Consider the following 23,222-nt stretch of genomic DNA (forward strand, 5'->3'; position numbering starts at 1 on the left):
TGAAATTAGACTTTTCATAGAGTAAATTATATATTTGTAATATGTTTAGGCAACCTTGAATTACTGATTTCTTATATTTCTTAGTCAAAGGTGTGGCTGCCTTTATATATTTTGACACTTGTTGACATAAATCACATTTGCTTTACCTTGATAAATTTTATCAATAATTCTCACTTCATTGATCAAACCACTCTTTATTTTTGACCTAGGTACAAAAGCATAAACCCCAAAAGCAGTACTCATAGATTAGTGCTTTATTATACAACCCTCAAAATGATCAAAGTCTTTACTTTTAGCTTGTTCAACAAATTAAATATTTTAAAATAACATGTTTTCATTATTTTTCTGTAACAGGTAATTTGGCTAATCTAACCTGCCGAGCATTCTTTGGATACAGTGGAGATGTCAGTCCTTTAATTTACTGGATGAAAGGAGAAAAGTTTATTGAAGATCTTGATGAAAATCGGGTCTGGGAAAGTGACATTAGGTAAAACATATGTTGTTGTCTGTGTTTTATTTTTCTTTTGCTATATTCAGTAAACTTGCTTAGATAGAGAATGCAGTCCTGAATAAAGAGTATTTTTTTTATTACTACTCTGACAATAAAAATCCTCTAACACTGAATGACAGAGAGGAAAAGTTAAGAGACTGATGAAATGCAAAGCAAGCATGCCAATTGAGAAGTTACAGGAAATAAATAAGTCAAGAATCGTTTTCACTAAGGAATACAGTATTGTTCAAGAGATCAAAGTACAATAAAAATATGGAAATTGTGACGGCATTGTTTTCCTAAGTGTCCTCAATAATAAAAAGGAAGAAAAAAAACATTATCAAGACACTGGAGACAGAATATTGCAACATTCCTATCTTTCCACATATATTTCTTATGCATTCTAATTACCTAGTAAACTGAAAAACACTTGAGGAAAGTACAAAATATTGGCATGCAAAATGTATTCCTTGTATGAAAGTCTTCCTTATTCTGACTTTGATGCACAAATATTTATGTGGTAGAGATGATAAAGAGGAATAAACTTACAAAAATAATCAAGGTTGAAGAGAGAAACAGAAATCCCCTGCATCTCCTTCTTCTGGCTTCAAGGTCTGTCTGCATTACTCACAAAAATTATGCTTCATTACAGCTACTGAATCTTAAACACAATTTAATTGTACAAGGTTATACTAGTCACAATAAATGCCTTGTGACAGAATCAAATTGATGTATAAAGTTCTGAACTTTATCTTTATGTGAAGATCACATTTTCTAGGATAATATAAGCTATTTTAGTATTTTCTGTTTGTCATCTTCAACATAAAAACTGATAAAGGTAACAGAAAAAATATATTTTCTAGAAGAAGATAGACCCATGCAATCTTTTGAGCTTATTCTAATCAAGTTCCTCTTCTCTGGGCAGTGGCAAGATGGAAACAAGTATATCTCACCCTAGTGTACTCTAATTTTATCATGCACATCCCAAACCAAGTATGCTATGAAACATGGAATGCAGTTGAGCAATATTTCTTATTTTAAGTTTCGCTGTTGTCTTTCATTCAGAGACTTTGAACTTCATAAATTTAAAAGGAGCCATAAACCTCTTTACAATGGTTTTTGTTTCATTGTTTTGTTTTTTTATTGGTGGTGGTGGTGGTGGTGGTTTTTTTGCTTGTTCAGCAAAGACTCTAAGGAGCTTTTCCATTTTCTTTCCTGTATCAGAAAATGTGTCTATGTGTGTGGGTATGGGTTGGAAATTCAGGAGGAGAAAGAGAGGTAGAGACACAGCTGGAGGGTACTAAGAGAAGGTACCAGCAGTTTAAGGAAATATCCCCTTATTTGATGCATAGAATGCTAAACTCTTTGGCAGTTAGTCAGGGTAACTTTTACCATTCATTTCAAATGTCAGAATTAACCATTTTATCCGAACATTCAGCCTCAAGGTTAATAATTTCACATTTCTTTAAAAATAGGCAATTATATTTTATCATTAAAAAAATGCCAGACTAGGGGCTTCAACTGAAATGTCACAATATCACAGAAATGTGTTTCTTGACATAAGCTGAAAAATGGTTTTAGAGCCTAGGACATGGTAATTTTTTATCTTCTTATACCAACACCATAATCTACCTCATATGGAAAACAATTTATAAACTTTTCTTCAAGGTGTCCTTCACCTCTATCTTGTCACCATGTGAGTGCTCCTTCTTGGAAGATAATTAGCTGTGACTGTCATTTGCATCCACCTAGACAAGAATTCTCATTAGAAGTGAGGAACTAAGAGGCATAATGTAATTTAATTAAGATCACATCAAACCATAGCCAAATTTGAAGATCAACTGTTGTAGATTGTTAGTAATGTATTCATATCAGAAAATCAGAATCATGTAATAATCTGATAGTATATAAGTTTGTGTATGTGTGTGTTATTCAGGATTCTTAAAGAACATCTTGGGGAGCAAGAAGTTTCCATCTCATTAATTGTTGACTCTGTAGAGGAAGGAGATTTGGGAAATTACTCTTGTTATGTTGAAAATGGAAATGGACGCAGGCACGCCAGTGTTCTCCTTCATAAACGAGGTAAAGATTACTGTTTCTTTATGGGTGTAATATGTGGAAAGGACTATATTCTTTATTTTATTTTATTTTAGTTTAGTTTTTTCAAATACTTTATTAACTTCTGATTTCCATCATTTCCGCCAGATTTTGAGTTGCAAATTTTCTGCCCGTTTTTTTCCCTACCTACCGCCCCAAAATAGCAGTCCCAAAGGATATCCCCTCCTCCAATCTGCTCTCTCCCATATTTTCTCCCATAACCCTTTCGACTTTTCCAGTGGATCTCAATGTCCCAGTGCCTGTATATCATCTTTCGCAATTACATGTAAAATGGTATTAATAATAGTGTGTATATATATAAATATTTGAATATTTGATTTTAAAACTTTGAATTCTAGATTCATTCCCTTCCTCCCTTGTCACCCACATTTACTGGGAAGATAAGCAGTTCAGTATAGGCTGTACATGTGTGGCTAATGCAAAACAATAACATAGTAGATATATTGTAAAAGACTTACTATATTTCCCTCCCTCCTATCCCACCAACCACTTGTTCTATTCTCTACTTTGATCCCATCCCTTTTCAAAAGTGAGTGCTTCCAAATTCCCTTCAGAGCCCCCCATGCCCTCCCTTCCATCATCCCCCCTCTCATCCCCTTCCTCCCTACTCTCCTGGAGGGTGAGGTACCCTATTTAGTGTGTATTTCATTCCCTTCCCAAGCCAAATTCAATGGGAATAAGGTTGACCCATTCCCTTTTGCCTTCGTTTCTTCCCAACATTGTAACCACTTTCCCTTGCCTCTTCTATATGAGATAGTTTACCCCATTCTGTCTCTCCCCATCTCCTCTCATTATATTCCTCTCTCACCTCTTAATTTCACCTTTTAAGTATCATCCCTTCCTGTTAAATTGGTCCTGTGTCCTTTATCTATGTATACCTGTAAGTATATATACACACATTCACATATGTATTCATATGCCCATATACCCTCATATATAGACATATATATTTCTATTTCCTTCAACTACTGAGAAAAGTTTCATCAGTTACAATTATTGTTTTTCCATGTAGGAATGTTAATAGTTCAACTTTAATAAGTTCCTTATGATTTCTTTTCCCTGTTTACCTTATACTTCTCTTGCTTCTTATATCTGAATGTCAAATTTTCTATTCAACTCTGATTTTTTTCATCAAGAATGCTTGAAAGTCCTCTATTCCACTGAATGACCATATTTTCCCCTGAAACATATTGCTCAATTTTGCTGGGTAGGTGACTCTTGGTTTTAATCCCACCTCCTTTGACCTCCAGAATATCATATTCCAAGCCCTTTGATCCCTCAGAGTAGAAGCTGCCAGATCCTGGGTTATCCTGATTGTGTTTCCACAATATTAAAATTGTTTCTTTCTGGCTGCTTGTAATATTCTCTCCTTTATATGGGAATTCTGGAACCTGGCTATAATATTCCTGGGAGTTTTCTTTTTGGGATCTTTTTCAGTAGGTGATCGGTGGAGTCTTTCAACCTCTATTTCGCCCTCTGGTTCTAAAACATCGGGGCAATTTTCTTTGACAACTTCCTGGAGGATGATTTCTAGGTTTTTACTTTGATCATGGCATTCAGGTAGTCCAATAATTTTTAAATTATCTCTCCTGGATCTATTTTCCAGGTCAGTGGTTTTTCCCATGAGATATTTCACATTGCCTTCTATTCTTTCATTTGTTTGGATCTGTTTAACAGCATCTTGATTTCTCACAAAGTCATTAGCTTCCATTTGCTCCAATCTAATTCTGAAGCAATGATTCTCCTCATTGAGCTTTTGAGATTCTTTTTCCATCTGGCGAATTTGGCATTTTAATGCATTGTCCACTGGTGAAGGACAGTGCTATTGTTGCAGGGGTCTTGGAACCTTTCTGTTGGTTCAGAGCTACTGAGACTGTCCTTCAGACAGAGAGTGAATACTGTCCACTGGTGAAGGACAGTGCTGTTGTTACAGGGGTCTGGGAACCTTGGCATTACATTACAGTAACCAGCTCGTATTTTCCTTAGAAGCTTTTGGTGCAGGAGTTCTGACTTCACTGCCTTCCTCCTGTTCCATGCTTAGCTCCTTTTTGTCCCCAAAATAGGAGTCTAATGTTGGAATTTCTGTCTGTTTCCTTTGCCTGGTCATGTCACCCCTCAGTCACTTGACCCCTGGGCTTTATGCCACAGTAGGACTCTGACACCAGACAGGGGAGCTTTCATCCCAAACACTGGGGCTTTCTCAGCTGCCAGAGATATTAGATGGGTGCCCTCTCTGAAGGCTCCACACTCTCTGGCAAGCTGGACACACACCCCTGGACTTCTACCCTAGACTGCAATCCAGATCCAAGTAGGTTAAAGCAAGAGTGATTACCCCTCAGACTGGTGCTTGGTCCCCCTACACTCTGCAGGCCAGGAGCTGAAGCTGCCATGTGTCACACTGGCTGGCTGTGCTGGAGTCTCAGCAGCTTCTCACCCCGGGGGCAAAAGCCATGCACTCCCACTTACTGGGTCCTAAAGTCCAGACTGCACTGACCTCTCACTTTGTCCTTCGCATCTATATGTTGATAAATCTAAAAACAGCCACAGCTGCTGCTGATCTGGGGTCCCTCTGGCTGTGGCTGGTCAGGCCCGCCCTGGGGCTAAAGCCTCAGCATGGGGCTGGGCTCAGCTCCCAGAGCACTGCCCTGGCTGATTCCTGCTGGCCTGCTGGGCTGTCCTCAGTGGGAGGTTAGCTTCTCTGTGTCATTTTGTGGGTTCTGCAGCAACAAAGTTTGTTCAGAGTCCCCATTTTACATGGATTGGGGAAGGTGGAAGCCAGAGTAGTGGGGAGGTCCTGCTTCTACTCTGCCATCTTGGCTCCCAAAAGGACTTTATTCTGACCTTGACTGTCTTGGAAAAAAATGAGATACAAAAAAAGTGATTGTTGTTTTCTCAACAAAGCTATTGTTAAAGTAATATTCTAGCATTGTAACAAGGACTGCCAGCTTTTTAAAATATATATAAACAAAACATTATAATAATTTTAGTTTTAAGATGAATTTTAGTATTAGCTTTTTTTGTCACCATCATTTCCTCTCATCACAACACCACCAGCTGCAAACTCTTCCTTGTAATAAAGAAAAACACTTAAGCAAAGCCACTAAACACATCTGTCTGATTGTGTCTATTGCATTCCATATCTGCAGCCTCTTTACTGAGAAGTCTCTTTACTGAGAAGAGGGAGGTTTGTTTCCCCATCAGTTCTCCATGGCTGAGATTGTTTATTATTATTCCATCAGAGTTTGACAGTTCTTAGTGTTGTTATAATCAGCTTTGCTTTAGCAATTTCACATATTGTCCTTATGGTTATGTTTATTTCCTTCTGAATCAGTTCATATAAGTCTTTCAATGTTTGTTTGTTTTTTTCTGAATTCCTCATATTTGTCATTTCTTATGATAACAATAATACTCCATGACTTTCAGGATGTTCAGTCATTTCCCAATGCATATCCATTTTCTCCTCCCCTGCCCCCTCAAGCACAATTGTTGTTGCTGAGATTAATTAATCTCTTATAATTTCAAAGTCATTTTATGTCTTCCTAGTGCAAGTTCTTTGAGAATACAGAGTCTCATGCATTATAAAAAATAATAAAAGCTAAAATTATATATCAATTTAAGATTTGCAAAAGATCATAAAAATATTAGCTCATTTTATCTTTACAAAAGGCCTGGGTGGTAGGTGTTTTTGTAACTTCATTTGGCTTTTTTTGGTTAATCTCTGTTTTATAGCTACGGAAATGGAGGCAAACAGAAGTTATCTGATTTGTCCATTGTCACATAACTAGTAAGTGTTTGAGGCTGGATTTGAACTCAGGTCTTCCTAACTTCAGGTCCAGTTTTCTATCCTTTGAACTGCTACGGGCTTCTAAAGTATTTTTGAAGAAGTAATCATTGGGGGAGAGAGAGGGGGAGGGGAGGGAGAAGTAATCACTGAATAGTTTGGAATAATAGGAAATATAAGATGCTAGCCATTATTGCTAATTGGTAGGAAAACTTTTTAATTTAAAAAAAAAAAAAACAATGACATGTTTCCAAACTCTATGAAGAACCTGGTAGGTAGCTTTCTAGTATTTACAAAAAACAAACATTATGAAATTTTCTTACTCAACAAATATATATAGTTTCAAATTTTCTATTATTTGATTCAAATGTCTTTGACATTAGAAAAAAAATAAACATGACTTTATTGACGTAGAAGTAATGGATACCTTTTAAATACTGTTAATGAAAGAATTTTGGAACAAATCCTCATCTTCAAGAGAGTTGAAAGGAACACTGAAAAGTTAAGTGACCCACTCACAGTCATACAGCCCATCTCCTCTGTCAGCAACAGGAGTTGAAGGCAAGTTTTGGTGACTTAGGGTCAAGCTTTCTATGTCCTTTCCCACACTGTCATTTGGAACCACAAAGAGAAAAATTCTTATTAAAGGTGAAGAAAAAGGAGGCATATTATAATCTAATCAAGATCATGTCAATCCATAAACAGATTTGGACTTCAAATGTTGTAAATGGTGAGCAGCATTTCCATGTCTGCTTCTCCCACATGGAATACATTTGAAAATTAAGAAAGAGAATTCACCTGTCAGAGAAGTGATGAACTTAAAATGCAGAGACTATTTTCAAGCAGGACCAAAGTGGGCATTTATTTCCCTAGAATATGCATGTTTGCGATGGTGTCTTTCCTCATCCTTTTCTTTCTCTTGTTCTTTTGGTTCAGTGATGAGTAGTGGGAGGGACATTATAAATGCATGTAAAAATAATGTGCTAAAAATTAAAACAAAAAATAAGGCATAGAGCTAAAATATTATACCTGTTAATCAGTGAGTCATTCTTTTCTAGACAAAGGAGATAAAATATAAAGACAAACGTTAAATAAATATTTATTGGACTGGCCAATGTGGGATTATACTAGGTATAACAGACATAGGCAGGCAGGTGTTTTGTTTAGTGGTGGATTGTATGGCAGTAGCATTACTTATGCACTTCCTTGGTGTTTAACCATTGAAGGAAGTGTCTCAGAGCCATACAGACTGGTGATTCTTCCAGGGACTACCACAGTAGCACACCTATACATAATGTTTCTTTAGAGGCACTGGGAATTTCTGTGGTTGATAGCTCCAAGTCACAAAGGTGATCTGTTTTAAAGGTTCAGTGCAATTATGCCTTAAGGTAGACTGTTAGAATAACTGATCTTGCAGTGTCCCTTTTGGACTTTTGAGCCCTCGATCATAGCAAAAGAAGCAAGTGTTGCTAGCATAAAATCAATTTGAAAAACCATTGCACAAAACTCTATATCAGATATTTATTTTTAAAGGCCATAAGGAAATGATTAATAATTCATTCAAGAGTATATCTTTTGGGATCATATTATAAACTCAATACTATAATATCAGCCCTGTACTAGGTACTATACAAATAATAATTCCAGAAGGAACCTAAACAACATTTCCCACAATTAAGCGTTCATAAATAAACGAAAGAACATAGGGGCATAGGCTACATTTTTCTCACCCTTCCTCAGTGAAAGTGATAAAGTTCACCTTTTTGTTTTTTGGAAAGTGAATAGCTGACTAGGAACATGATGTCTGAGAATGGGATTTGGATTTATGGACCATGGTTTTACAGTAGTACAGATATGACAGATTCCTGAGCAGAGATGGAGCATACCTAAAAAAAAAAAATGTTAATTACCAGTTGTCTTGCAAATCTAATCAAAATGGTTTTAAACTAAAAAAAGACAAGGAAGAAATAAGATTGCTTATGTTTATCTCCCAAGACAGATATTATAGAAAATGTTCACAAAGAATAAAGAAAATAGGAGATGTGATGCCCAGAAATTCGTGGAAGAAAAAAATTCGAGAAAAGAATCAGTAGTAAAGGTTATGGATTCAAAGGTCCCTATATAAATATCCAAACAAACACCAGAAGAATTAGTAACTTTAATGCAAGGAGACAAATTTGTCCTCACAGATTTCCCAGGGACTTGGTGGAATAAAAGTCCTGACTAGACTATAATTCTACATGGCTATACTTCATCCAAAAGAAATGGAGTAGCTAAAAGGGAGTGAGGTAGGCATTGTGTATTAACATCTAATTGTGTAAGAAAATCCAAGAATACTGTTTTTGGGGAAAGATCAAAAGAGGGAGGAAAAGTGATTTTTGTCATTAGTATTTACTGCCGTTCTACTGAGCAGAAGAAAAAAAAGAGTTGTCGTTTGGACAAATAGCAAGCCTGGCACAGAGCCATAGTACAGTAATGATAGAGAACTTCTTCTTACCCAGTCAGCTGTAGAATCTATCATTTTCTATCCTCATGCACCATTCTGTGTTGAGAGAGGTATTTTATCATCTATCTTCTCTTCAGAACCTCTTAGCCCTGATTTGTAGTATTTGCCAATTTCTGAGATGTAAAGGCTCCCAATGAAAATTTAACAATTGGCTCTCACTAGCCAGTTGAAACTGACTCCAGCTCACCTCTGAAGTATATCCTACTTCAAAGGTTCTCCAAGTATGGTCGGTGAGACCCTTTCAAAGGGATCATTTATATCAAAACTTTTCCTGATAATACTAAGACAAATAAATAATTTTATTTTCTAATATGGTAAATGTTGATAAATATAATCAACATAAACTCTTTGGGTGGGTGGGAGGAGTCATTAATAACTTTTGAGTATCAAGGAGTCCTGAGACCAAAACATTTGAGGACCATTGACTTTTATAGCAAAATTTGTTAAAGTACTTTTCCCCTTCATTGTGTATTCAAGTCATTCTATCCAAATTACCTCTCCACAGGTTGAAAATGTTTTCTAGGGGTGTCCAGGTGGTACAGTGAGTAGAGTGCTGGCCCTGGAGTTAGAAGGACCTGAGTTCAGATCTGGACTCAGACACTTAGCACACACACCCAAAAAAACCAGCAGTGTGACCTTGGGCAAGTTACTTAACCCAAACTGGCCTCCAAAAAGTAAAAAAAAAAAAATGTTTTCTACTCAGCCTCTGCCTTCATAAGGCGAACCTATACATTCCTGAAGTGAAAGAAAGGGCATTCATAGTATTGAAATTCTTTGTTGTTTCATGGTACCCATAGATGTTATCCCAGTTCCTTGCTAGTATTTCTAATAGCAGAATACCTTGTTTTATAGGACTTTGCTTTATCGCACTTCAAAGATATTTCATTTTTACAAATTGAAGGTTTGTGGCAACCCTGGATTGATAGTCTATTGGCACCATTTCCCAACAGCATATGTTTACTTCATGTCTTTGTGTCACATTTTGTTAATCCTTGCAATATTTCAAAATCTAATATGGTGATCCACGATCACTCATCTTTGGTGTTACTATTATAATTGTTCTGGGGTGTCACAGACTGTGCCCATATAAGTTGGAAAACTTAATAAATATTGTATGTGTTCTGATTGCTCCACTAATTGCCAGTCCCCTACCTCTCTCCCTCTCCTTGAGCCTCCCTACTCCCTGAGACACAAGAATATTGAAATTAGACCAATTAATAACTATAATGGCCTGTAAGTGTTCATGTGAAGAGTCAGAATTCACACTTTAAATAAAAAAAATGGAAATAATTAAGCTTAACAAGGAAGGCATGATGAAAGCCAAGATGGGCCAAATGTGAAGCCACCACTTTAATCAGTCAGCAGCCATCAACATCACGGTAGACCCTCCACCAGCAAAAAGATCATGACTCATTGAAGGATCAGAGGATGGTTAGCACTTTTTTTAGCAATAAACTATTTTTTAATTAAGGTACATACATTTTTTGACATAATGCTGTTGCACACTTAATAGACTACAATATTGTGCAAATACAACTTTGATAAGCACTGGGAAGACACGTGACTCCCTTTCTTGCAATATCGCTTTATTGAGAGCATCTGGAACCAAACCCACAATATCTCCTAGGTATACCTGTACCCCATTTCCTGCCTACTAGTAGTTCTGACAACACCCCCTATAATGAGAAGCCAGCCTGATCTTTTAAACCTTCTCTGCCCACTTAGACTTCTGAACTATTATTTGATCTTTGGTCCCAATGCTGCTCTACTAGTAAGAGGCTCCCAAATCTGCTCTCTTCACCAGTTTCTAGGCCTGCACACAGGCCTAGGCTACCCTCCTACCTATCCCCATACAAACTTCCTTGTCTTTCTTTAATTCTCCTAACCAGGGTTCCCTGACCTGTTTTCACATTATGCATCTTGCCCATGGGCTAGTGCTAAGAGGATTTACTTTTGTGTTTCTCTGCCATAAATAAGTAATATATGTGGGTAGTGTAGGAAGTAGCAATGACTTTTAAATAAATCAGTTTCCATTCTATACCTCCTCAAACTAGAATGAGAAATGGGAAATAAGTTTTAGCTATGGGAAATGTGTGAAAAATTGTGGTCATGCCTAAAAATAAGAGAGGTTTTCATAAAGCAGAAATGGACAGGGAATAACAATGAATATAATTTGTAATGTCACCATTTTATTTTGAGTTAAATGAAAATTAAATCCTCCTTCCTCCAGGGAACTGTGCTTCTTGGCCAATCAGGTTACTTTGTAACTGTCCTATTAACTGGTGTTCTAACAATCTAGTTCAAAGTTGGTAGGTTTAGATTTATTGATTATATGAAAACAGTAAGTCATTCTTCACAGAAGTGATTTTGCAAACTGGCAAAAACCTTCATCCCAAAGAATAAGCAGTAGTTAACAATGATCAACAACCAGGTTTTCTCCATTCCCCCTCAAATCCAAATTGCCTCTTTCTTTCCTAACAATGTAATCAATAGATACTAGGCTTAGTCAATAAATTCCCTGGCCCACAGAATATCTTTAGTAAAGTAATTCAGACAGAGATCATTGAGGATACATTATTTTAAAGCCTGAATGATTCTTGTACTGTATCGTCTTCCCTTTGCCTGTTGTATTTGTATTTTCTTAGTAATTTTACTCACCGAAGGGTGAAGTAAGGTTGTGAAACCATTTCTAGCATCACTAAGGATTGGAATTTGGGGCCACTTTTAGTCACATATTTGAAAATATGCAATGAATAAACCTTCCATAGGTTTGTAGATTATGATATTCTCCCTATGTAATTTTCAGCGGGGTGGGGGGGGTGGGGAGGATTGGGAGGTCAAGGTCCAGACCTGTGATTGCATCATTTACAAGAGAATTCTCAGCATGCTAATGCATACTGCTGATACAGATCAATGGAACTATCTCTAATTCTTGGTCTTAGAAAGTTATCTGGGTCAAATGAGAGATTAAGTGATTTGCCCATTGTCTTCCACCAAAGAAAATTATCATCTTGAATATATATCTTGGAGTCTTAGAGAATTGTTTTGGGGTACTGAGAGATTAAAGGACTTGCTCTTGGTTACACCAAGCATATATCAGAGTCAGCTCTTGAATTCAGGTCCTTCTGTCCCTGAGGGCTCTCCATGCACTGGAACACTTTTCCCTTCCTGGAACATAAATCAACTATTCAAAATAACTATAAAAATAGGAGTTATCTCCTATAACACTGCATGGAATAGCTCATGAAAATATATTTAAATGTAGACATATTTAAAGTAGGAACTTTAGTTGTATTTAATCAGTAAAATAATAACATTATCAGGATTAGGCTAACTGGAAAGACAATGGTATCATATGTACAGCATTGAACTTGGAATTAGAGGGTCTTCCTTCAAATCTCACCTGATCTGCTTATTAACTTGGGAAAGTCATGGGATTTCTCAAGACCCTAGTGGCTCTCCAGGCCAAAAGACGCTTCCCTCAGAGTACCATTACTATATATATTGTTTTTCTGTATTATAATGAAAGCCCCTTGAGAGCAAGAACAGTAAAATTTTTGTACTTATGTCCCTAGAGCTTAATTCCATCCCTTGCATAAATTAAGTGCTTAATGAAAAGGGTTTCTTTTTGTTTCCTTTCATTCTTCCTTCCTTTCTGTCCTTCCTTGTTTCTTTCCTTCCTCCTTTTCTTTCCTTTTGTCTTTCTTTTCTCCATTTTTTCCTTCTTTCCTTCCTTCATTCTTCCTTCCCCCATTCCTTCCTTCTTCTTTCCCTCCTTCCCTTCCTTTTTTCCTTCTTGCCTTTTTCCCTTATTTCCCTCCTTCCTTCTGTTCCTCATCCATCAAATGATTAGGTACCTTCTCCTATAAGAACTCTTTCCAGATTCCCTAAGATATTAGTGTCTCCTCTCCTAATAACTGTGTTTATTTTGTATTTACCTGTTGGAAAACATGTTATATAGCATGATGACTGGCACATGGTGGGTGTTTAATAAATGTTTCATTGTTTGACTGACTCCATGAGTTGTAATGTCCCTTTCAGTTCTAAAGATCAACCTTTAGAACAAATTTGGAAGCTTTCATGAGTCTATAAAGGCTATTCATTTTATATGTTTCTTCTCAGTCACCTTTGCTGTCTTCATTCAGAGTTTAGTAATGGATTCTCTTTTCTTCTCCCTCTTTGTAACTGACTTGGTCAGTTCATCAGTTCTCATGGTTTTAATTACCTTTCCAATATTAGATTAACTAGAGAGGTAAGAGGTGCTGCTCTGTTACATCCTACTCCCCTCTAAACATGCTGTAATTCAGTTACATTGCCCAACGTGCTATTTTTTGCACGAAACGTTCCTCCCATAACTGCCTTTGCACTGGTTGCCTCCCCCACTCTCATCCATGTCTGGAAGACTCTACCGTTTTACTTCTCCCTCTTAGTTTCTCTGGATTCACAGCTCAAATGCTACCTTCTGCAGAGGCCTTGCCCTGTCCCCCTCAGCTAATAACACTGTCCCCTATGAGATTACCTGCCATCTCTTCTCTCTGTTGCTTTTATGTACCTGGTTATTTGCACGTTGTTTACCTCTTAGTCTGTGAACTTGAGAACAGAGACTGATTTGTTTCTTTTTTTCTCTTTTCTTTGGATTCCCAAAACTTAGTAAAGTGCCTGGCACACAATAAGGGTTTAAAAATTGATTGACTGTCTATCTTTTTTCCTGGCCTTGATAGCCAGTTGTGCATTCAAATCCGGTCCTATTTAAAATGATCCATTATAGATGGCTTATTATTCCCTGATACTCCTAAAAAGTTCATAAAATGACTTATTATAATGTATTTTGTCTGCAAGGGAAGATGGAAAATCCAGCCCTTTCTTTGAACAGCTAAGGAAATTGACCTAGAGGAAGGAAATGACTCATCTAAGATCACCCCAAATTCAAGAATTACTCAAACATCTTAAACTCAAGATTTCTAAAACAGAACTCATATTTTCCCCAAATTCATCCATCTTCCAAACTTCGATACCCTGTAAAAGGTACCATGACCTTTTCAATATCCCACATTCCTAACCTCAGTGTTTTCCTCAATTTTCCTCTCCCCCATGCCTCACATATCTGATAAACCATCAAATATTTTTACATCCATAACCTTTTTTCACATCTAACCCTTTCTCACGTAGCCTTCATCCTAGGTAGGGCCCTTGTTTCCTTGTGCCTAAAAAATATCAATCTTAAGTGCAGATCTGATTATGTCATTCTCCCACTCAGCAAATGCATGTGTCTTTTAGGATTCTTATTCCCCTTCAAATCAAGTATATATAACTCTCTGTTTGATTCAAGCTCTTTAGAGTCTGGCCTCAGCCTATTTTTCCTGACTCATTATATCTTACTCTCCATTCAAACTGAGCTTCTCTTTCCTCCTCACACAGAGTTGGCAATGACCATGTGCAATGCAACTCCTTCCTTCCTTCACCTCATAATATCTCTATTTTCCTTAAAGATTCAGCAGCTCAAGCACTATCTCCTACATGAAACCTTTCTTATTTCCTACAACTGCTACTGCCCTCCCACCTTAACTACCTTGTATTCATTTGGTGTGTATACACACACACACACACACACACACACACACACAAACACATTTTGGAAACAGATTATGATGAACTTTAAAAGCCAAATGTATCAGAAAAATAAAATAGAGAGTGAATTCATTGATAAATAGTGTTTTATTCTTTGTCTCTCTAGTGCTTAGCGTAGTGTCTGGTAAAATGTAGGCACTCAATATTTGCTAATTGTTTTCAGAATAAATATTTTAACTCAACCTTCGAAACATTTTATTGTTTTTTTCTAAGGATTGACTATCCATTATTTATTTTCATAAAACCACTATACACTTAATATTTCTAGTCATTTTCATTATGTATCTGTCTTCTTGAGCCACAGGCATATTGACCGCCTAAGAGCTTAGAATCATAGACCTTAGCCTGGATTAATGTCTAACCATAATCATAATACATAAATTCTAAATATAATCAGAGAATGTGATTTCCATTTTAGTAGGAAGAGACTTAGATATTATCTAGTCAAATCCTCCCATTTTACAGATTGGAAAACTTAAACCCAAATATAATAGATCAAGATCCATGACCTTCATTTAAAGAAAAAAAAAAAGGTGATTCTCCTTGAATACTTTCCACAATTTGATGCTGTTGGCCACCCTCTTAATTCTGGATATTCTCTCCTTAATTGGCTTAACAGATACAAAGTTACCAATTTTTGTGTTTACCTTTTTTGTGTGTTGTTTTTCTTTTTCGGGGGGGGTACTTTTTTTTTTTTGCTTGACACATAGCAGATGCTTAACAAATGCTTGTTGACTGACTGATTTTCTTCCCACCTTCCTATATCCTTTATCTAAGAGCCAATGTGATTTTCCCAAAATGAAGATCTGACCTTGTCATCCTCCCCTATTCAAAAAATCTCCAGTGGGTCCCTATAATCTGCAGGATCAAATAAAAAAAAAATCCTTCACATCCTGACTCCTTCCTACCTTTCCATTCTTCTTACTCTTTACTCCCCTCCGGAGACTCTGATCTGATGACATTGGTCTTGCTCTTTCTTTCATATAACACTCAGTCTCCAACTCTGTGCATTTTCACTGGCTGTCCACTATCCTAGACTGTTCTCCCTCCTTAGCTCTGCTTTCCATTTGCTTCAGTTTCCTTAACTATAAAATGAGGATAATAATAACAGCTACCTCACAGACTTGTAAGTATCAAATGAAATAATATTTGTAAAACATTTAGCAAAGTATTTGGCATATAGTATATTCTTTACAAATGCTTATTCCCTTCCTTTCCCTTCCCCCTCTGCTGGTCTTTCATAGAAGTGAGTCAGAGGGAGGAAAAACACACAAGCAAAACTAAATTACTGGAAGTTCAATTATTATCTTCTTGATGACTAGCTGAATTCCTGATCTTTCATATGGACATATGGTCAGCAAATCTTTGCACGTTAGAACCTGCCCTTTATTAATATTGGGGGTGGTACCACAATTTATTGAGTGTTCCATGTTCAGAGCCTTGATATAATCCTCGTTGTTTCTTCATTCCCAACCTCTGACATAAAATCCGTTGCCATTCTACCTCTTCTTTTTTCTTCCTTCTCAATATTTCTCTCAGTCATCTCCTCCTCTCCATTGCCACCAATCTAAATAAAGAAACTCATTATTATGATCATAATAAATCTTTCCCCAGTCCTTCAAAACCATCATTTATACCATCACCAGATATCTTTCTTATATATGGACTTGATCACATCACTCAATTGTCCAGAACCATTCATTATCTCCCATTTTCCTATTAAATGCAATTTTCAGCTCTTTTGACTAATATTGAAGGTCTTCTGCGGTCTGTCCCTCTTTCCAGACTTATCTCTTAATATATTTTTCCATATATTCTTTGTTTAAGACAAACTAGTGTCTGATACCACTCATCAGTCATTGTACATACCTGAATTTTCCTGCTTTCTTGACTTTATTCAAAGTAGCACACATTTCTTAAATATCACTACTCTCCCTTGAATGCTTTTCCATACATCAAAGCCAATTTAAATGTTTACTCATAGTATCATAATACCATAGATGTAGAGTTTGAAGAGAAACCATAGACAAGTTTTAGTCCAACCCCTTCATTTTACAAGTGAAGAAATTGAGCAAAGAAGTTAAATGATGTGCCCAAAGTCCTTTATATCTCTCCCCAGTCCTAGTTGATAATGTCCTTTCCTCTTTCAGATCTCACATAAAATTTTGTGGATCTCAAGGAGGCATCATGTTCAATATTATTCTGTATTATATTTATTTGTGTCTCATGTTCCCTTTCTAGAAACTAATTCCCACAAAGACTATGAACTGTCTCTTATCTTAACTTTGTATCTCATCTGGTACCTTTGGACATCTATCTCATGCTTGTGATAGGTCTAGAACCCTGGGTTCCCTGATGATGCTTAGTCTAATGTTCTCCTTATGATGGAGTGGAGAAACTATAATCCATTCCTAGAAGAAGTGGGTAAACAAGAAGAAGGGTAGACAGTAAGAACTGGAAAAGGGACGTGCCTTTGACTTTATTTTACAATGAATAAAAGTTATTGGTGAGCTTTTTCTATGAATATAGGGTACATTTAAATTATTACTTGGGGGGGGAGACATTATTATGCTCCAAACCCTGGAAAGCCAAAGGAAAAAGGTGGGTTACTTGTTGACAGTGTCCTTATAGAGTGTTCTGTTCAGAAGTCTAGATCAGGGGTTCTTAACTTTTTTATATTTTGGACTCTTTTGGCAGTTGAATAAAGCCTATGGTCTCCTTCTTGGAATACTACTTTTAAATTTATAAAATACATAGGATAAAAAAAGAAACCAATTATATTGAAATAAAGATGTAGGCTTTTGTTGTTTGTTTTTCATCCAACCACGTTCATGGGTCCTACAAAAATCTATCCATGGATCTATCCACAAGTCTGTGAATCCTAGTTTATGGATGTCAGCTTAGGTATACTACAGATCTTCTAAGGTTACTTTAGTAACACCTCCTGACTCCACTAGTAGGCAGAGCAGCTAGTACTCCTCAGCTGTTTAGATAGGCATGGATTTTGAAAACACTTAGGTATGTCTGGTGAAATAACTCCAGTTAATTATCTTCTTCTCTTCACTTGTTTACCATCTTTGAACTTTCCTGAGCTCCTTACCTCCAGGCTGTACTTTCAAGGAGGTTGTTTGCCCAGCTTACTGCCAGACTTTGTTGTGCCCTATATGAGACATTCTTTTCTTGGAAAGCAGTTTGAGAAAGAGCTTACTTCAACCATTAAACTAATTAACCTCTTAACTGAAGAGGCTCTTTATTGCTGGCCACAGTTGTTACACATCAATTTTAAATTAAGAGTATCACAGCAAAATGTATGAGGAAATCTTTGCATATAGTTTAGCCTTATGCAAATTACTTTAACCAAGAAGCAATGGAAATATGTCTGCAAGAATAGTTTAAAATTCTTGGCAGTTTCATTTTTTAAATATCTTCAAATAATATGCAAAACACTCATTACATCCATTCTTGGACCATTTGTAATCTCATGGTCATAGAAACTCCATCCAACAATACACATCACATCCCAGCCAAGCTTGTCTAGTAAATCCTCCATAGAAGATGGGACTAGGGATCTTGTGTTACCATGAAAGTATATTGGATCCGAAGTCAGAGGACTTAACTGGTTTCAAATCACCCTTCTCAGTCTTACTACCTGTGTGACTTTGGCCAAGTCACTTACTTTCCGTAAGCCTAAGAGTCCTCATCTTTAAAATGAGGTTATTGGACTTGGTGGGCATTGAGGTCCCTTGCAAATTTTTAATTTTATGATCCTTCCTCCCATTCTCTTAACATTTCAGGGAGCACATGACTAGTCAATCTCTCTTAGGTCATCTCTTACATTTTCTTCATAGTCAAGTATGTCATCAGAGCACTTTCAGATATATTTGCTAATTATGACAAAATTAGCATGGAAGATTAAAATCCCTATATTACTTAGTGAAGTATCTCCAAATCAGGAAGAAGAAAGACAGAGAAGCAATAGAGACTGGATAATTCACCAACTGGATAATGAGCCTTACATATTTAAATTTTAACTGCATTGCCTTTAGCAAGAACCTGCTGGCAAAATCTTTTTGTAGACTGGTTGATTAGCATATTATGGCTTATATAAATTAGAGAATCATAGATTCTACCTCAAAAGAACATCTGTTTTATTCCCCTGCCTTCAAGTAGGTAAGATATCAATAACCCCATTTTAGAGAGGAGGATAACAGAGTCTCAGAAAGATTAATGGATTTCCCCAAGATCACATGTTGGGTCAGGGATGAGAGGAGGAGAAATAGATGCTAATTCTCCTATTGATGGTTGAAGAAAATTAGACAAATCTTTTGTATGCAAATCATGGGCAGATTTCCAAAATGTTTATCTAATTTGTGTCAATTCCTATCAAAACACAAATCTCACATACAGTTCTTTGCCACAGCAAAGTTCCAGATAGTACACCGGTAGGGTAGTGTACATACATACATAATTCAGGTACACATTCAAATGAAGTGATTCTTGCTGCATGTAGATGGCATATACTCTAGCTTTCTTTCATATTACTTCTCTCAATGATTTTCTTGTTAGATAAGAATCATGAGTCAGGATGCCTCAGTATGTTTAGGGGACTGCCTCTGCCTCCCTAAAAACTCCTAAGGGGAGATGATTCGTGTAACTGCTTTGGGAAGGAATAGCATCTGTCATAGTCCAGAGTCACCTGCTGCCATACATTGACTCTAGGCCTCTGGGATTTCTGCCACTCACTCCTATGTTTCTGGGGTGTGGAACAGAGCTGAACATTTTATGGTTGTTAATCCCAAATCCATGTTTGAGAAATGCCAAATCTTTGTCAGTGAAATGCAAGGTATAAGTGCTTTAATAAATAGTTCTAAGTATTGAACCTTAACTAGGTCAGTAAAATGAGAAATTAACCACAACACACAAAAATACCAGTCACTCTCTGAGGTCATATAGATAAGAAAAGCTTGTTGATTTCCAATGGATCACCATGGTAACATTTTCTTTTAGATTTCAGTGTTTAGTATCACATTTACCATCTGTACAAAATATGTTAACTATTCATTACTACCTTATATGGCACATAAACTATTTAGGACATGTATATGATGATGAATTATGTGTCTATAAGTTGACTTCTCTAAAAAAAAGTGGTTATATCCATGCTATGAAAGTACTATTCATTTTAATTTATTAAAAATTGGGAAGATTTTAGAAAATAGCAATTTTTGATAGGTCAGTCATTAGACCACATAAATTGAATACTATTATTTGACATTATACACATACACAAATATATATGTATATATGTGTATAAGTAACATGATTTATTCTGGTCCCACTTTAAGAGTCAGTTCTGCTATATCTGTCTCTCCTCCACCACACACATACACACACTTCTAGGTTTCTCCAGTGTTTTGATGATGGAATTGGTAAATCACTTTACTCTTGTCATTGGCTCAGGTCCCCTTGACTAGCACATCCAAGTCCATTTAAATACAATATCAGATTAGGTTTTACCAAGGAATATTTACTTCAAACATAAGGGAAGAACAAATATCCAAACATTCCTGCCAACCCCCACTCCTTAAGGGCACAATTCCTCTCTATCACCTCAGTCTCCAGGCATAGGGGAAACTAGAAAAATGGCTTAACTCAGTTCCTACATATATTAATTAATCTCACCAAGTTCAAATACGATGCCCCTCTTTTATATGTCTAGAATCCTTGCCTTTCTGGGCTTCTCTACTGGATTGATTGCAACATTTGGCATAGATCCCCAAACTCCGGTATCCCCATGACTTGGATCCTGGGGTGGAGACACCACTCCCTGCCCCTAGAACTGAAAAGGACAAATGAAAGAGGACCAAAATACCAGCCTGTTTCTCTAGATCACAAGGTCTAAGTAGGTGAGAAGAGATATCTCTCAGACTCTCTCCTATCATTATGTAATGTTACCCACTACAACCAAAGCTCATCACATCAAAGTCCATTGCTCTTAAATTTGAATGAAAGAAAAAGAAAGGGCAGACTATAATTCATCTGGTAGTTTAAAGATTCAGAGAGCTCTGGCTGTAGAGACAAAGGAAAAAGGCTGCTCTCTGCTGAAAATGCAGACCAACACAACATGTCCATACATGATCTAGTTCTTCAGTCTCTCAGAGATAGGTACTCAGGGTCTTCCATGTACATGACTCCATCTTAGATAATTTAGGTATATGTACATATGTAAGTATGCATACATATACTCGTCTAAGTATGTATAGATATCTATATAGACCTATATCTATACATATATTTGCATATCAATATCAGTATTTGACTATAGAAGGGAAGTCATTGCTCACTTAAGGGGCAGGATAATAACCATAGAAAGAGCAGTGAGCTTGGACTCATAGAACCTGGGTTTATATCCCAGCTCCAATACTGAATGAGTCACTTTATCTCCTTAACCTTTAGTTTCTTCATCTATGTCATGAGAGAAGAGAACTTGATGACCTCTAGGTCATCTAAATGACTTTCTAGATGACCTTCTAGATCTGTGATGCTATGAGTATCAGATTTTTCTTCCTGACTTTTTTTTTGCTTTTTTGAGAGCAATTTGGGTTAAGTGACTTGCCCAAAGTCACATGGCTAGTTAAGTGTTAAGTGTGTGAGGCTGGATTTGAACTCAGGTACTCCTGACTCCAAGGCCAATGCTCTATTCACTGTACCACCTAGCTGCCCCCTCTGACTCTTCTTAATGGTGTGACTTTGAATGTCTTTTATCTTCAATGTACTTAAATTTCCTCATCTAAAAATATTTATATAATATAATCTAATATTTATATTGAGTGTTAAGGTTGCTAAGAAATTTTTGCATTTTTTTAAATAAATTGTTTGTTTACTTTTAGTTTACATGATTCAATTCCACAATTCCTTGAGTTTCACATGTTGTCCCCCTCCCTCCCCTCTCCCCTATGGCAGCATATAGTCAAGTATAGGATCTGTAAATACTTTCACATTATATATTAGTCAGGTTATAAAGATGGATTGTATCAGATGGAATGAAAAATGGTAAAGAGGACATAAAACCAAACAAGAAAAGGAAAAAGATCAGATATTTTGCTTCCATCTGGATATAGACTCAGTTCTTTCTAGTTCTTTCTCTGGATGCACACATTTCTCTCCATCATGAGTCTTTTGGTATTGACTGATATCACTGCATTGCTGAGAAGAGCCCAGTCTATCAAAGTTGGTCATCACACATACATTGTGTCTGTAATTGTGTACAAATTTCTCCTGGTTCTACTCTTCTCACTCAGCATCAGTTAGTATAAGCCTCTCCAGGTAAATATGAAGTTTGTCTGCTCCTCGTTTCTTATAGCACAATAGTATTCCATAACATGCATATACCACAACTTTTTCAGCCATTCACCAATTGATGGGCACCCCCTTAATTTCCAATTCTTTGCCACCACAAAAAGAGCTGCTATAAACATTTTTGTACATATGGGTCTTCCTCCCACTTCTATAACCTCTTTGGGATATAACCCTAGGAGTGGTATTGCTGGGTCAAAGGATATGAAATTATTTATAGCCCTTTGGGCATAATTCCAGATTGCTCTACAGAAAGGCTGGATCAGTTCACAACTCCACCAGCAATGCATTAGTGTTCCAATTTTCCCACATCCTCTCCAGCATTTGTCATTTTTCTGTTTTGTCATCTTAGCCAATATGACTGGTGAGATGTAGTACCACAGAATTGTTTTGATTTGCATTTCTCTAATCAATAGTGATTTAGAGCATTTCTTCATGTGCTTATAGATATCTTTAATTTCTATCTCTGAAAATTGCCTGTTTATATCCTTTGACCATTTTATCAATTGGGGAATGACTTGTATTCTTATAAATTTGACTCAATTCTCTGTCTATTTTAGAAATGAGTCCTTTATCAGAGACATAGGTTGTAAAGATTCTCTCCCAATTTCCCACCTCCCTCTTAATCTTGGTTACATTGGCTTTGTTTGTACAGAAGCTTTTCAATTTCATGTAGTCAAAATTATCCATTTTACATTTTATAATGTTCTCTAATTCATGTTTAGTCATAAAGTCTTTCCCTCTCCACAAATCTGACAGGTATACTATTTCTTGTTTTCTGAGACTGCTTACAGTACCAACCATTTAGACTTGATTTTGGTATATCGTGTTAGATAATGGTCTATGCCCAGTTTCTGCCATAGTATATTCCAGTTTTCCCAGCAGTTTTTGTTAAATAGTGAGTTCTTTTTTTTAAAAGCAATCGGAGTTAAGTAACTTGCTCAAGGTTACATGGCCAGTTATTTCTGGGTATGGTGCTGAGTATCTGAGCCCAGATTTGATCCCCAGGTCAAATAGTGAGTTCTTATCCCAAAAAACAGGGTCTGGGGGTTTATCAAACAATAGATTACTATAGGTGTTGACTTCTGAATCTCGTGTGCCTAATCTATTCCATTGATCCACTCCTCTATCCCTCAGCCAATACCAAGTCATTTTGATTACTGCTGCTTTATAATACAGATTGAAATCTGGTATAGCTAGTCCACCTTCCTAGCATTTCTGTTCATTAATTCTCTTGATATTCTGGACCTTTTTGTTCTTCCAAATGAATTTTGTTACTATTTTTTCTAGCTCTATAAAGTAGTTTTTTGGTAAATTAATTGGTATGGCACTAAATATATAAT

The 23,222-nt window shown here is 36.5% G+C and overlaps 1 protein-coding gene across 1 annotated transcript in view; it reads left to right on the forward strand.

Annotated features, from left to right (window-relative positions):
* The window catches only part of IL1RAPL1 (interleukin 1 receptor accessory protein like 1), a 1,610,170-nt gene that overhangs the window by 1,541,961 nt on the left and 44,987 nt on the right, over positions 1–23,222 (forward strand). Inside the window, exons 9-10 of the mRNA XM_069065664.1 lie at positions 355–487; positions 2,427–2,572. Of these exons, the coding sequence (XP_068921765.1) occupies positions 355–487; positions 2,427–2,572 (279 nt within the window). The remainder of the gene's footprint in view (positions 1–354; positions 488–2,426; positions 2,573–23,222) is intronic.

Source organism: Petaurus breviceps, unplaced genomic scaffold, assembly GCF_028583685.1.
Source record: "Petaurus breviceps papuanus isolate PSGF00001 unplaced genomic scaffold, PetGlider_PUasm1.0 90696, whole genome shotgun sequence".
NCBI lineage: Eukaryota > Metazoa > Chordata > Mammalia > Diprotodontia > Petauridae > Petaurus > Petaurus breviceps.